General features: G+C 40.9%; 1 protein-coding gene across 4 annotated transcripts in view; it reads left to right on the top strand.

The window, feature by feature from the left end:
* LOC125904188 (collagen alpha-1(XIV) chain-like) overlaps positions 1-14,499 on the top strand; it is a 332,522-nt gene that overhangs the window by 244,158 nt on the left and 73,865 nt on the right. For all 4 annotated transcript variants that reach the window (XM_049601434.1, XM_049601435.1, XM_049601436.1 and 1 more), the window contains exons 35-38: positions 1,787-1,945; positions 8,174-8,251; positions 9,800-9,886; positions 13,019-13,072. In XM_049601434.1, the coding sequence (XP_049457391.1) occupies positions 1,787-1,945; positions 8,174-8,251; positions 9,800-9,886; positions 13,019-13,072 (378 nt within the window). The remainder of the gene's footprint in view (positions 1-1,786; positions 1,946-8,173; positions 8,252-9,799; positions 9,887-13,018; positions 13,073-14,499) is intronic.

Below are 14,499 nucleotides of genomic sequence, written 5' to 3' on the forward strand. Positions count from 1 at the left end.
TTTTTAGACTTATTTGAATGGCAGAGAAGAACCCACTTTACTAGCTGCTATAGCAGTCAACTGGAATCAGATCTACAAAATAAATGTGGTGCAATTTAACACTCACTTCAGCTGAAAACATTATGTAACAGTTGGAAACAAACAGATGAGATGAAGAGTTTATTTTTGGTTGTGTCTGTGCTGTTTAGTCTAGTCTTTTGTGTTCCAGTGTGTTCTTTAATGTTTTTGTATTCCTCTGCCTTGTTGTTTGTGTTTCTTAATATGTAACATGCACCGGAGCAGGGATTGCACATCATATTGATTTTAATGTGTTTTAATTAATGTGTGTTGTTGCTGAGTAAAGGACAGTGGACTGTATCAGCCTCCACTCTGAGCTTTATCTTCTGAGTCACCAGGTTAGATTTGGTTGAAAATCTGCTTCATGATATTACAGGAGGACACAGGCAGAGGGTGCTGTTCTACTACAGCATACAGATATGAAACCTTCTTAAGGCTGCAAATATAGGAGAGACTGACACACTCAGGGACATCTACAGTCCATAGTATATAGCTAATGGCCGCAACACAGCCAACTACTGTTTTCATATCACTTACAGTGCCCTCCAAAAGTATTGGAACAGTGAGGCCAATTCCTTTATTTTTGTTGTAGACTGAAAATATTTGGGTTTGACATCAAAAGATGAATATGAGACAAGAGACCAACATTTCAGCTTTTATTTCCAGAAGATAGCACCTTTTGTTTGAACCCACCCATTTTTCACGAGAGCAAAAGTATTGGAACATGTCAAAACCAGAGAGCTGTCTATGGGTGAAAAAGAAGCAATTGTGAATCTGAGAGAAGATGGACAATCAATCAGAGCCATTGCACAAACATTGGCCATAGCCAGTACAACCATTTGGAATGTCCTGAAGAAGAAAGAAACCACTGGTGTACTGAGCAACAGACGTCAAACAGGTAGACCAAGGAAAACATCAGCAGTTGATGACCGAAACATTGTGAGAGCTGTAAAGAAAGACCCTAAAACAACTGTTAGTGACATCAGCAACAACCTCCAGAGGGCAGGAGTGAAGGTATCACAATCTACTGTTCGCAGAAAACAAAACAACAAAGGAGTTCATCAGGGGCAAGAAGTGGAAGGTTTTAGACTGGCCAAGTCAGTCTCCAGACTTAAACCCAACAGAGCATGCATTTTACCTGCTGAAGAGCAGACTGAAGGGAGTAACCCCCCAAAACAAACAACAACTGAAAGAGGCTGCGGTGAAAGCCTGGAAAAGCATCACAAAAGAAGAATGCAAAAGTTTGGTGATGTCAGTGGGTCACAGGCTTGATGCAGTTATTGAAAGCAAAGGATTTGCAACTAAATATTAAGTCTCATTCACTTTAATCTATTTTAAGTTTATATGTTCCAATACTTTTGCTCACCTAAAAATTTTGTGTTCCATTACAAATAATGCTATCTTCTAAGTTGTGTATCAGATCCAGATGTAAATACCTGGAAATAAAAGCTGAAATGTTGATCTCTTGTCTCATATTCATCTTTTGATGTCAAATCCAAATGTTTTCAGTCTACAACAAAAGTAAACGAATTGGACTCACTGTTCCAATACTTTTGGAGGGCACTGTATTTTGACTACAGGCAAATTACCTTGAATGTAAACACTGGTAATTCTGCTCGAAACTTATCGAAATTGATGAACTGTCTAAAGACATTTTTCAGGTGTTCAGCACTAAAAACAAGGTTAAACGTGGCTGAGTCAACATGTTGGATGTTTTCTCTCATTGCAGCTTCATATTGCAATCAGCAAGACGAGTGCCAAAGTGGTGATTGACTGCAAGATGGTGGCCGAGAAAACCATCAATGCAGCGGGAAACATCACAATCGACGGAATGGAAGTTCTGGGCCGAATGGTCCGCTCTAGAGGGAACAAGGACAATTCTGCACCGGTGAGGACAACACGCACATATATGAGCATTAATGGAAACATATCTGCTACACAACTACATATATTGAAGTTGGTTAATATTCATTTGTCAATGTAACTGGAAAGGGCCTTGGTCCTTGAAGGTACTGACAAGGAGAGGGTTAAAAACAGGCCTTGCTTACACCTGTACCTATTTTCCATAGGGTCAGATTTAGGTTTTAAGGTGCTGGCTTGGCTTGACTGGGTTTGACTCAGCACATCAGCCCAGCATGGCAGTGATTTGCATTTCCATTAAAAGTCTTCCATTATTACATCATTTCACACAACATTGTAGGTAAAAGAAGTTTACCTGCTGGAGGTGAGCTGTTTGCAGAGACACAGTAAGAGCCTGTTGTGTGCAGCTCTTCATCTAACATCTCACAGTCACTGTCTCTGCTTGTCCACCTCCCTGTGGTATTAGGGGTCATACACATGCTGCGTTTTTTTGCACCCTCAGATTCATTGTTTTCAATGTAGACACGCAACATGCACGCTCAAATGCCAGAATGTTGCAGCATGCACGCATTCCTTAGCACCTATTTTTTAGGGCACAGCGGCTACGCCCTGAGATAAACTGAGTTCAACTTTTGGAACGCAGCAGCACTCACCACGTCATGTGACAAGGACCAACCAGTCACAGCCGACAGATATCTTTCCTTGCTTCTGTAATTTATATATCAGTTTGTGATGAATATGGAGAAGAAGTTGATCATTTCAGTACAGTGCAGTGCCTATTGTCCCATGCACAACAGTTAGAAGCTACAAAAGTACTGAGAGCTGAACACACAAAGACTTTCTTTCTGGTCTCCTGCAGACAGAGGTGAGTCGAGTCTCACCACACGCACTTGTTTCAGGGGGAGAAGGGGGTTTGGCTGCAGTTGCCAGGATGTCACTGCTACCAGCTTGGAGGCGGTCGGGTGCGCCTTTTGACCGTCTCAAGTGATAATCCATCACGCCACGCCATGGCTCATCTTATTTTAACTGACAATTGAAACACAAAACGGTTTGATTTGGCGTGGCCAAAAGTGCCAATGGAAAAGCCCTACTGCGGAACAGTCATCTTACAGCCCAGTCCCCAGAAGAAAATATTGGTATTGTACATATTTGCAAACCACAAATAGGTTGTATTTGTATGCTTCATATGCATCACATTGTTTCTAAAGTCATGTAGGGACAGGGGGATGGCGTGACAATCAGATGAGACAGCTGCCAAAGTTGCAGCACCTAACGTAGGTGTTTTTTAGAGACATGTCAGTGTGTATTTGTTGTTTTTCACTGAGATAGTGCTGCAATTCCTGCCAGGATCATACCCCCAAAACCGGGCATGTTAAGTCCAAACATAATCTTTTGCATAATGATTTTTGTGCCTCATCCTAAACGTTTCTACTACATAATAATGTACAAATGTAACATATCCATGGTTTGTAGAAATGTACAGTGCTATATTTTTTGGGGGCAATTGGGTTACATTTAAACATAAATAAATAAATAAATAAATAAAAGTTGCTATATGTTTACATGTTGTACCAGTTTCGAGTCTCTGCGAGATACTAGGCTCGACTCAGACTATTATCAGCACCATCATGTGTTCACTTGTAAAGATTTCATAAGCTGAGCATGCCAACAAAAAAGATCCCTGAACTGTCTCGTCTCGTCTTGTCTCGTCGTCCTCCGCTTATACGGGTCCGGGTTGCGGGGGCAACAGCCTCAGCAAAGAAGCCCAGACAGTCCTCTCCCCAGCCACCTCCGTCAGCTCTTCCGAGGGAACCCTGAGGCGTTCCCAGGCCAGCCGGGCGATGTAATCCCTCCAGCGTGTCCTGGGGCGGCCCCGAGGTCTCCTCCCGGTTGGACATGCCCGAAATACCTCCCAAGGGAGGCGTCCAGGAGGCATCCTTACCAGATGCCCGAACCACCTCAACTGGCTCCTCTCGATGTGGAGGAGCAGCGGCTCTACTCCGAGTCCCTCCCGGATGTCTGAGCTCCTCACCCTATCTCTAAGGCTGAGCCCAGCCACCCTGCGGAGGAAACTCATTTCGGCTGCTTGTATTCGCGATCTCGTTCTTTCGGTCACTACCCAAAGCTCGTGACCATAGACGAGGGTTGGAACGTAGATCGACCGGTAAATCGAGAGCTTTGCTTTCTGGCTAAGCTCCCTCTTCACCAAAATGGACCGGTTAAGCGTCCGCATCACTGCTGACGCCACCCCAATCCACCTGTCAATCTCCCGCTCCATCCTACCCTCACTCGTGAACAAGATCCCGAGATACTTAAACTCCTCCACCTGAGGCAGGACCTCCCCCCCGACGTGGAGTGGGCAATCCACCCTTTTCCGGCTGAGGAAAAGGGTGGATTCTGATCCCTGAACTGAAATCAGATAAAGCACCCCTCCTTCTGATTGACTTGATCACACTGATATTCTCCAAAAACGCAGGCAGACGTCTTCTTTGCAACATTAGTAACCGAATGAGTTATGACTAACAGTATTTGATCTCATGCTGTTGCAGCGCTTTCATCTCTGTTTAATTTTCTTCCATCAAAGCCAAGGCATTTCCTCGAGCAGCTTTATGAATGCAAACAAATCGATTTCCAGCCGCTCTCTTGCAGAAATAGCAGCGAGGCAGATTATGTGTCTGATTGGTTTGATCTGCCTTTGAAGAAAACTCTTGACAGTGACTGCTCTCAAGCTGAAGAAGTCTACTTTTGTGTCACATAATTTTTCTAAAAATTCTCTCCACTGGCCACAGTTGTGCAAGTCCCAAATGATGTTTTCTTACAGACAAAAACAAACTGCTGATCTGAGCCTTGGAAGAGATCGTTTACCAAGCTGCAAAACCTTTCTTTTTATTGATTGTAGACTTTGTACACACATTTACAACCTCACAGTACAACACGGTCCTCAAACCAGAAAAAAGCAGCAACAAATTTAGTATCACTTTCTGTGCATTGGCCTCCAGGAACAGCTGAATGTTTTCTTCTCCCTACTTTGTTTTTTTGATTATTTCTATAAAGCAAGATAAGTCTTATAATCTTGTGCTGTGTTTTAACCCCCATGAATAACAGGGAGGCTGTGACTAATAGTCTAAATTTGTACCTCAGATTTCACCGTACCTAATTACACAAACTGAAACACAGACATTTGCAAAAAGGTTCAAAGTAAAGCTGTAGACCAGAGGTAATCTTTTCTCTTTGTCCTCATAATGAGAATTATGAATTAAAGTCTTTCGCTTAAGCACTAAAATACCTTGCAACATCCAGTGATTTGTCACAGTTGCAAAGATCAACAGTGATTTTAATCCTGCCATGTGACGTACAAATACCATTTTGAATTCTTCTCATATTTTGATTTCCATCACATTTGTTTCAGTGATGTAACGTCTGCTTTCCTGCCTGTCGCTGTGAATTCCACAGAAGAAGTTTCTGAATGCATCTGACTAGGGTAGCCCCCTGAAAGTCAGAGATTCAAATCATCATCATAACTTGGACGCCTCGATACTTAGCAACTACCGACCAGTGTCCAATCTGCCACTTTTAAGTAAAATCTTAGAGAAGCTTGTTTTTCATTAGTTAGATGATTTTATGATCTCTCACAGTATTTTTGAGAAATGCCTGTCTTGCTTTTGAGCATATCACAGCACAGAGACATCATTGGTCCAAGCTCCCTCTTCACCAAAATGGACCGGTTAAGCGTCCGCATCACTGCTGACGCCACCCCAATCCACCTGTCAATCTCCCGCTCCATCCTACCCTCACTCGTGAACAAGATCCCGAGATACTTAAACTCCTCCACCTGAGGCAGGACCTCCCCCCCGACGTGGAGTGGGCAATCCACCCTTTTCCGGCTGAGGAAAAGGGTGGATTCTGATCCCTGAACTGAAATCAGATAAAGCACCCCTCCTTCTGATTGACTTGATCACACTGATATTCTCCAAAAACGCAGGCAGACGTCTTCTTTGCAACATTAGTAACCGAATGAGTTATGACTAACAGTATTTGATCTCATGCTGTTGCAGCGCTTTCATCTCTGTTTAATTTTCTTCCATCAAAGCCAAGGCATTTCCTCGAGCAGCTTTATGAATGCAAACAAATCGATTTCCAGCCGCTCTCTTGCAGAAATAGCAGCGAGGCAGATTATGTGTCTGATTGGTTTGATCTGCCTTTGAAGAGAAAACTCTTGACAGTGACTGCTCTCAAGCTGAAGAAGTCTACTTTTGTGTCACATAATTTTTTCTAAAAATTCTCTCCACTGGCCACAGTTGTGCAAGTCCCCAAATGATGTTTTCTTACAGACAAAAACAAACTGCTGATCTGAGCCTTGGAAGAGATCGTTTACCAAGCTGCAAAACCTTTCTTTTTATTGATTGTAGACTTTGTACACACATTTACAACCTCACAGTACAACACGGTCCTCAAACCAGAAAAAAGCAGCAACAAATTTAGTATCACTTTCTGTGCATTGGCCTCCAGGAACAGCTGAATGTTTTCTTCTCCCTACTTTGTTTTTTTGATTATTTCTATAAAGCAAGATAAGTCTTATAATCTTGTGCTGTGTTTTAACCCCCATGAATAACAGGGAGGCTGTGACTAATAGTCTAAATTTGTACCTCAGATTTCACCGTACCTAATTACACAAACTGAAACACAGACATTTGCAAAAAGGTTCAAAGTAAAGCTGTAGACCAGAGGTAATCTTTTCTCTTTGTCCTCATAATGAGAATTATGAATTAAAGTCTTTCGCTTAAGCACTAAAATACCTTGCAACATCCAGTGATTTGTCACAGTTGCAAAGATCAACAGTGATTTTAATCCTGCCATGTGACGTACAAATACCATTTTGAATTCTTCTCATATTTTGATTTCCATCACATTTGTTTCAGTGATGTAACGTCTGCTTTCCTGCCTGTCGCTGTGAATTCCACAGAAGAAGTTTCTGAATGCATCTGACTAGGGTAGCCCCCTGAAAGTCAGAGATTCAAATCATCATCATAACTTGGACGCCTCGATACTTAGCAACTACCGACCAGTGTCCAATCTGCCACTTTTAAGTAAAATCTTAGAGAAGCTTGTTTTTCATTAGTTAGATGATTTTATGATCTCTCACAGTATTTTTGAGAAATGCCTGTCTTGCTTTTGAGCATATCACAGCACAGAGACATCATTGGTCAGGGTTGTTAATGACCTGAAGTCTAATATGGATATGAAGGAACTCTCTATTCTAGTACTCTACTCTGCTACTCTCTTAGCTAGACTTCACAATCTGGTTGGCCTCTCTGGTACTGTTTTTAGCTGCTTAAATCGTATCTCTCTGAAAGAGAATTTCATGTAACAATGGATGAATGTTCATCAAAAAGCTATAAAATGAATTGTGGGATCCCCAAGGTTCAATTTTAGGTCCAACACTTTTTAATCTTTACATGCTGCCACTTGGAAACGTCATCAGGAGGCACGGCATCAGTTTCCATGGTTATGCTGATGATACACAGCTGTACATGGCTGTGTCTCCTGATGACTGAGGGCCAATCGATGCCCTTTTTAACTGTATTTTAGATATTAAGTCCTGGATGGCAGAAAACTTTCTTCAACTCAACCAGGTTGTTAGCCTAGTTATTGGTCCTGAAGCTCAGAGAGAGAAACTCAACACAAAACTGCGAGAACTGACACTAAAATCCCGTCAACAAGTGAAAAACCTTGGAGTTATCTTTGACTCCAATCTTAGTTTTGAACCTCCTAATCTTAAGAACATTGCCAGAGTGCTACTGTTTCTCTCTCAAACCAACACAGAGACGATAATGCATGCTTTCATTACCTGCATATTTGATTACTGCAATGCTCTACTTTCTGAAGAAAAACATTGCTCAGTTGCAGTTACTAAAAAAACTCAGCTGCGTGTTTGCTGACGAGGACCAGAAAGAGAGCACACATTACACTAATTTTAAAAGTCTCCCTATCAATTATTGTCATGACACACCTGTAAATGAAATTCACAAGTAAAATATGCAGAAATGTGTTATATTCTGGAGTATGTTCTGTTTATAGAAGTGCAAGACAACTCTTTGTCTGTTATATTTCATTAGATGACTGAACCATTTCTTGTGTCCTGTGGGATGCTGTAAACCTCGCTGTCAAACATCCACTTCATGCTGTCAGTTGTGTATTCACACATATTTTGGTTTGTGTATTGAAGTTTTTTTGTGTTTGTACTCCTTGTCCTCAGTTCCAGCTTCAGATCTTTGACATCGTCTGTAGCACTTCGTGGGCCAGCAGAGACAAGTGCTGCGAACTTCCTGGTCTGGTGAGGTCAAAGTTTACTTTCCTGTGAAAACTCTCTTTACTCCAGTTCACACCTCTGTCCATTCACAAAGTAAATGGTAACAACTGAAGAATTGTTTGAAGGAATTTACCGTGTCATTGCTATGAAACAGACATTTTAATGGTGTAGATCTCAAGTGTTCATTTACACATCACTACACTGTATATACAGTAGTGTGGGATTGTGCCAGTGTAAAAATTGTCAAATCAGTTTAATATTAGGCCAGACACTGCACAGGACCGGTGTACCAAATTTTACCACTAGATCTAGGTCATATAAAGACACCATGTACATAACAGCTGTGCACTCAAGAGCAGCCGGGAGACAAAATCACTGAAAAGATGGGCGAGCACTTGCTATTTTCCTGCATTTGTACTTTAAACACAAACACAAGTTTTTGTGATTGAGTGATTTTTCTGGAAATAACATTCGATATAGCCAACTGCAAGTAGGTTGTTAATTCTGCTGGTCATTTTTCAGAAACTTTTAGCTTCCTCCTTCCTAAAGCCAGCTGCCAGCTTATTTTTGGCAATTGTAGGGAAATATGGGCAATATGGACAAAATATATATATATATGTATGAGAATAAAGTTATTTTAGGTGAAATGGGGTTGAGAAATGCATTTTATTTTCTTCTGTTATTAGTAATGTGACAGAGAGAGATAAATCAAAGGCTGTTAACTGCGTGTCCTCTGTTGTGAGGACCATCCAAAAAGTTAAACAAAAACACACAAGTACACACAAAAAAAACACAACAGCTACAGGAAGCTCTTCCCAGTCACAGCACTCTGCTGCAGACAAGCACATTGGTTGCATCGTCGGAGAGACCTCTCTGTCAGTTCTTCCTAAGCCTCAGCATTGTTTGTCACTGCTGTAAAATTAAATCACTATTCAAACATCTTAATATAGGCAGTCTAATGTAGGCAATAACCCACTGTTAAGTTTAACAACAAGGAAGATAGTCTGGTGTAAAATCACACTGTCTCCCTCCAACTCTCTGTCAGATTTAGGTTCACCAGCTGCCTGGTGTGAGTGGAGACAGACGCTGGATTGTTTTCCCAGGTCCACAAGTCTTACTAAACCAAAACTCAATCTGAAATAATGTTGGCATGTCCCATGTTGCGTCTGTGATAATTAAATTAAATCAAAATTACATTCAGTTTTGGGCTGCAGTGCAGAGAACAGCATTCTGTAGCACACAGCTGTTTACAATATTAAATGCTTATTTTTTTAAATATCATTTCCTCATCAGTCGATGGAAAGTAAAACTCAAACAGATAAAACCATCACAGATATTTCCTGTCTCAGGAAGCAGAAGATGTTATCTGAAAAATGCTTTCACTGAGACCTGAAGTGTGCAGCGTACAGTGCAGTGACATACATGTGGAAAATGTCACATGCCCACTTTTCTGCTTTATTTTTGTCATGTGTCATTATTTTCTCATTTATCATGCCATGTCACCGTGATATCTTTTATTCATTTAATTATTTTTTGTCTTTGTGTCATCCCCACCATGCTGTGATCATCCAGAGGAAGGAGGTAGACTGCCCGGCCATGCCCAAAGCCTGCACCTGCACCCAGGACAGTAAAGGCCCCCCTGGCCCTGCTGGACCACCAGTGAGCCTCACACAAATACATTAAATACATGCCCACTCACTGTCAAAGAAGTCCCGCTCAGAGTCCCCCTTCAGTCAGTTTTACTTCCTGTTTGACAGTTAATCTTCTCTCTTAAACAGAGAATGGACGTGTGCTTAACAGCTGGATGTGATGTTAATCCGTTACCTAAGCAACAAGATCGCAGCCAGAGTAGTCTGGAAAACAGCAATATGGCACTTTGATAAATTTAGTGTTTATCAGAGCACAGATGAGACAACAATTAGCACAACACGGCGACTCCCTCTGTCACTCACAATTCAGACTGTCTCATATGTTATGTTATTTCCACCGTGGGATTAGGTGTAATTCACTGTCTTGATTGCAGCTGTTCGCCACACATGATCTACCAGTGCCATTATAAAATATACAACAAACTAAACTAGTGTTGAGGGCAACTACACAGAGAGAGATGTAACTAAGGCTATGATACAGTTATGATAAAATCTAAGATGAATTGACGGGCAAGCTAGTCATACGGCATCTTCCCCTTTTAGCAACAACCTTCTATATTTAACTGTGAGCACAATATTAAGTTATTTGTCAAAAAATATGTGGTGAACAGAGTGGCCAAACAACACTGTAAGGACATGAAAATATAATATATAATATTAAAAATGCCACAAGAGGGAGGTGTAGAAAGAGAGGGGAGAGGCTGAGGAGTCAGAATGTTCAATGCTTTTGCGGATACATTGAATAGTATTGGAGTATGTTAAAATATGTGAAAACTCGAGTTTAACGGCATAAAAAACATATATTTTATTTGTTGTCCACCTGAATGGACATGTAAAAAACTCCTTGAAAAATGCATGTTTAAAAAATGAACTTCAAATTTTTGTCTTTCACGACCAAAGACAAATATAAACACTGACTCATGCCTGAGAGGGATAAGGAAATAATGTGCCAATATATATAGTGCGCTCTTCTTCAGCAGCAATTTCGAAGCAGGCAGAGAGCAACAGTGGGACTATATTTTATTTTAGTTTCTCAGGGACAATGCACATTGATCAGCATCACTATAAATGTGCCAGTGTTAGCCAAAAGGCAGATTTTCAATGGTTCTTCCTCAAATGTTAAACTGGCCACTAAAGGCCCAGTGTGTAGGATTAAGGGGGATAAATTGGCACAAATGGAATATAATGAGTATGTTTTCTTTGGTGTATGAGAATCATCCTGTTTTCATTACCTTTGAGTAGGGGTGTAACGGTACACAAAAATCTCGGTTCGGTACGTACCTCAGTACACAAGTCACGGCTCATTTTTTTTTTTTTCGGTACAGTAATGAAAAAAATAGACAACTGTTAAATATCTTTTACTTATTGGTAACCTTATTAAAACATACCACCACAGCAGTTAACTCTTTTCACACAATTTTTGAATGAAACAAATATATGTAAAATCCTGCTTTTTCACATTGTTTGAATGAAAATAGAAATATAAAAGTGAAAAATAAAATCCTGCTGTTTTTCTAACACATTTTTTGAATGAAAAATATAAATATAAATTTCTGCTTTAACAATTTTACTCAATTAAAATAAAAAGTATAATGCAGCTGGTCAGCTTTAAAGCCTGCTCAGATTCAGTTTTACAAGGAACTTACTTAGCTTTCCCACTTTGTTAAAGTGCAGTAAACAAAACATGCTTATATCTAAAGTGCAGCTTAAACAATTTTACTCAACTCCAATGGCGTTGGTTATTTCTTTAGCGCAATGGTCAGGGAAACGCTCTTTCTTTTTAAACGATGACGATATCGTAGTTTGCACCACATTGCTTTTTCTAGTCATGCCGGTTAACGTTCAAACTCGGGTGGTGTCGCTTTAGATGCGTTAGTATGTTAGACGTGTTTCCAAGTACATACCCGACTGCTGTTCTGCAGTGTCGGCACACTGCTTTTGTCTTGTCAACTTGTTTATTTCCATCTTTGTATTTTACCCTGAAACCAAAGTGTTCCCAAACGGAGGACTTAAGGTTTGCGGGTGGGTCTTCAGGTTCGTCAGGCTCACTTGCCATGTTGTCAAAATGCGAGAATGCGCTGCATAAAGTGAAAGCGGAGATTTACGGGACTCTGTCCGTCACTCAATTATGTCCGTCGGGGAACTAGATATTTTAAATGGTTTGGCTCGCAAAAACGGAATTAAAATAAAACAAAATAAAATAAAATAATATCCTGCACCCAATAATTCGGTACAGGGTTGTGCCGAACCGAAAGTCGCGTACCGAACGGTTCGACGCAAATACATGTACCGTTACGGCCCTACCTTTGAGCCATTTATATCTACATAGGGAGCAGGTCCTCGCACAGAGATCATCATGTTGCACTGCCATGTTTCTGCAGTAGCCCAGAAGTGTTGGGGAAAAAACAGATTTTTTTTAATGTGAAACTTGCCAGGCAAGCAGGCTGTCTGCGCCGTGCTGAATAGGGTTGGAGAAACACTGATTTGTAACGCTAGAGTGCTCTATTCAGTGTTTTTACTGGTTTTAAGCCCGGTCTGTTTGTTTTAGAGGGGAAGAGACCTCCGAGGATAATTCACCTCTCTGTAAAAAACCTCCTGGACAATGAACACTGAAGGAATTCAAACCAATTCAAAGTTTCAGCTGGTTGCAATTTGCAATCCTCACCACTAGAGGCTGCTAAATAGGCCAAACTTTTACACACTGGACCTTCAGAGCAACGCCAAAACACACAGCATGTAAAATTAGAACAGGAGAAGGACAAACATGGACAGCTGAACAGGTTAAAGAAGTAAGGCAATATTGTGCAAAGGAGGACATGTAAAAAACAATGTTGAGCAGACAATCAGTACCCACTGCAGTGTCCACCTGCTAAAACACACACACGCCACACATTCATGCATGCAGTCACACAGATGGATGAAGACACAAAATAACAGTTCATGCTTTATGTGCAGATTGAGTTGCTAAAGTTCATTCACTACATTTTATTTTTTCCTTTACTTTTAGTTAGTTTAGTTTTCTTGTATCTCAGCATGTTGGTTAGCTTTGTGGGTATCTGTACACACACACAGTATTGAGATACTCTACATTTTAATGTGGTGATTGCCTCTAATCAACGTCTGCTATGTGTGCTTCAAACAGGGAGGTCCAGGAATCAGAGGAGCCAGAGGTGATCGTGGAGAGCCAGGCCCGGTGGTGAGTGTTGGTTTTCAAACTGATACCAAGTCATGACTGTTGAGACTCTGTCTTTTTTGATGCTCATTCTGAGAAAGGGCAACAGTGTGAAAAGGAGCTGAACAACACGGGAAGTGAACTCGTATCTTTCTGCTATCTGCAGGCTTTCAAACAGTCACTGAAGCTGCCGAACAAATTGTTGCTTTTCTTTGTGGGTCAGACTTTAGCAAGTTGCTTTGTTGTGGTGATTATAATTTTTTTTGTCACCTGAAACATGGACACAATTGAGTACAGATGCATCACTAACTTACCTGTAAGTTTCCTCTAAATCCTGTTTAATTCAATTTCAATTTTATTTATAAAGCCCAATATTACAAATCACAGTTTGTCTCAGAGGACTTTACAGCATACAACATCCCTCTGTCCTTAGGACTTTCTCTTTCACAGCGGATCCTCCTCCAGGATGGACAGGCGTGCAGTAGATGTCGTACAGAACAGATCAGCATAATAAATTAACAGTAATCCTCATGACAAAATGATACATTAAAGGGGAACTAATGGTTTTCTCAACCTGGGCCCTATTTTTTGATCTACTTTTGTCTAAATGAGTGATAGGATGTTCAATATGTGACATTTCCCCTTTACGAAGCTAGGGCTGACCTGCCTGCAGCCTGTGAGCGTGCGCTATATTAAATAATAGGGCACTCAGACTGCGTCAAACAACGTCAAAATACATCCACTAAAAGTGCATTTTTTTTAACACAGATAGGCTCGGATTGTTAGTATAATTATCCAACAACATAACGCAAAAGCGAAATGAACGTCTTTGTTTACCTTTAGCTGGATTCGGACATGTTCCTCTGCCTTTTACACTTTTAATGGGTGTATTTTGACGTTGTTTGACGCTGTCTGAGTGCTCTGTTATTTAATATAGCGCCCACTCACGGGCTGCAGGCAGGTCAGCCCTAGCTTCGTACTGGAGAAATGTCACATACTGAACATCCTATCACTCATTTAGACAAAAGTAGATCAGAAAATAGGCCCCAGGTTGAAAAAAACATTAGCTCCCCTTTAAGAGAGGGACAGACAGAAAGAGAAATTGAGACAGAGACAGAGAGAGAAGCAGGGCAAGATGTACTGACAATAGCTACAATAACAATAATTTCAGTAATAAGTAGTAATAATAGTTCTTTATTTTGATATTATCTTTAGTTCTCACACAAACAAAGAGCAGATACTCAGCGGCTTGACCCACAGTTCTATCTGCATCATATCGCCTGAGGCTAAACCACAGTGACTGGCCCCATTGGCTTGGCAGAGGTCATCGTGTTTTACTGTTTTTTGACCTCTATTCATTCAGGTAAGTTTCACTGAGAGCCAAGCATCACCTCTTTAGGTCTTGACACATCAAGCCAATGGTCAGCCTTTGGTCAGTGTTGAGCCGTTAG

The sequence above is a fragment of the Epinephelus fuscoguttatus genome, linkage group LG17 (assembly GCF_011397635.1).
Source record: "Epinephelus fuscoguttatus linkage group LG17, E.fuscoguttatus.final_Chr_v1".
In the NCBI taxonomy this organism is placed as follows: domain Eukaryota; kingdom Metazoa; phylum Chordata; class Actinopteri; order Perciformes; family Serranidae; genus Epinephelus; species Epinephelus fuscoguttatus.